Source organism: Apaloderma vittatum, unplaced genomic scaffold (genome assembly GCF_000703405.1).
Source record: "Apaloderma vittatum isolate BGI_N311 unplaced genomic scaffold, ASM70340v1 C11798538, whole genome shotgun sequence".
Taxonomy (NCBI): domain Eukaryota; kingdom Metazoa; phylum Chordata; class Aves; order Trogoniformes; family Trogonidae; genus Apaloderma; species Apaloderma vittatum.
This window is the reverse complement of record NW_009746010.1, coordinates 1-1,067: the sequence shown is the minus strand read 5'-3', so window position 1 is coordinate 1,067 and position 1,067 is coordinate 1. Positions and strand designations below refer to the sequence as shown.

Sequence of the window (1,067 nt, the reverse complement as noted above, 5' to 3'; positions counted from 1 at the left end):
AAGCTGGGGACGGTGATCCGCAAGTGGAATGGAGAAAAGATGGCCTACTTAAAGTAAGGGTGAAGGTGCTGCACCTGCTCCGGGATGCGCTGGATGTACCAGCTGACAGAGTGGCTTCAGGCCTTTGTGTTTTTGTCTAGGAACTGGGGAGAAGGCTGGGGCTTTATGCCTTCAGACAAAGCCCTGGTCTTTGTGGATAATCACGACAACCAGCGGGGGCATGGCGCTGGTGGAGCTGCCATTCTGACGTTCTGGGACTCCAGGTGAGGGATTGCTCTTGTCTGGGTGATGCTTCTCCTTTGGCTTGTTTGTCTGTCTGCTCGCTGGCCCCGTTTCTCCTTCCACGGCTCATTAGTTTTTTTGTCTGACCATCAGGCTTTATAAAATGGCAGTGGGTTTCATGCTCGCTCATCCCTATGGCTTCACTCGTGTGATGTCAAGTTTTCGCTGGCCAAGATACTTTGTAGATGGAAAGGTAAGCTCGTAGTACTGAAGACACAGATTCATGGTGAGTAAGGATGAGGACGGGGCCAGAGAAGCAGTCGGTGCATTTGAGTTTGTTAGGTGATTTCTCTGTGCCCTGTTGGATCTAGCAGGTGGAAATGTGATGCTCCATTTAGCTTTTCTCTGCAGATAGGCTCTCTGTATTTTCAGTCATAGTTTTTAAACTTCTTTTTTTTAATTATAGGACATCAATGACTGGGTTGGACCACCAAGTAACGCGGATGGATCAGTCAAGTCCGTTACAATCAATCCAGACACTACGTGCGGCAACGACTGGGTTTGTGAACATCGCTGGCGTCAAATAAAGTAGGAGACTGGCGGGTTAAAACCTCAAAAAAGTAAAAGCAGCTGCTTTTGCTTCATCTTCCTTGTGGAGGAACATGAGGAGGAACACTGGCAGCCGCAGTGACAGCCGTTGCTTGCATTTTCAGGAACATGGTTATATTCCGTAACGTGGTGGATGGGCAGCCTTTCGCCAACTGGTGGGACAACGGCAGCAATCAAGTCGCTTTTGGCCGTGGCAATAAGGGCTTCATCGTTTTCAATAATGATGACTGGTAAGT

The 1,067-nt window shown here is 48.7% G+C and overlaps 1 protein-coding gene across 1 annotated transcript; it reads left to right on the top strand.

Moving 5' to 3' along the window:
- Positions 1-6: 6 nt before the first annotated feature.
- LOC104279975 (pancreatic alpha-amylase-like) lies at positions 7-1,065 on the top strand (the record flags this gene model as incomplete). The annotated part of the gene is made up of 5 exons (XM_009877461.1): positions 7-53; positions 141-263; positions 376-475; positions 689-810; positions 936-1,065. Coding segments are annotated over 5 exons (522 nt in total), but the record flags the coding sequence as incomplete, so codon positions are not given.
- Positions 1,066-1,067: the final 2 nt, after the last annotated feature.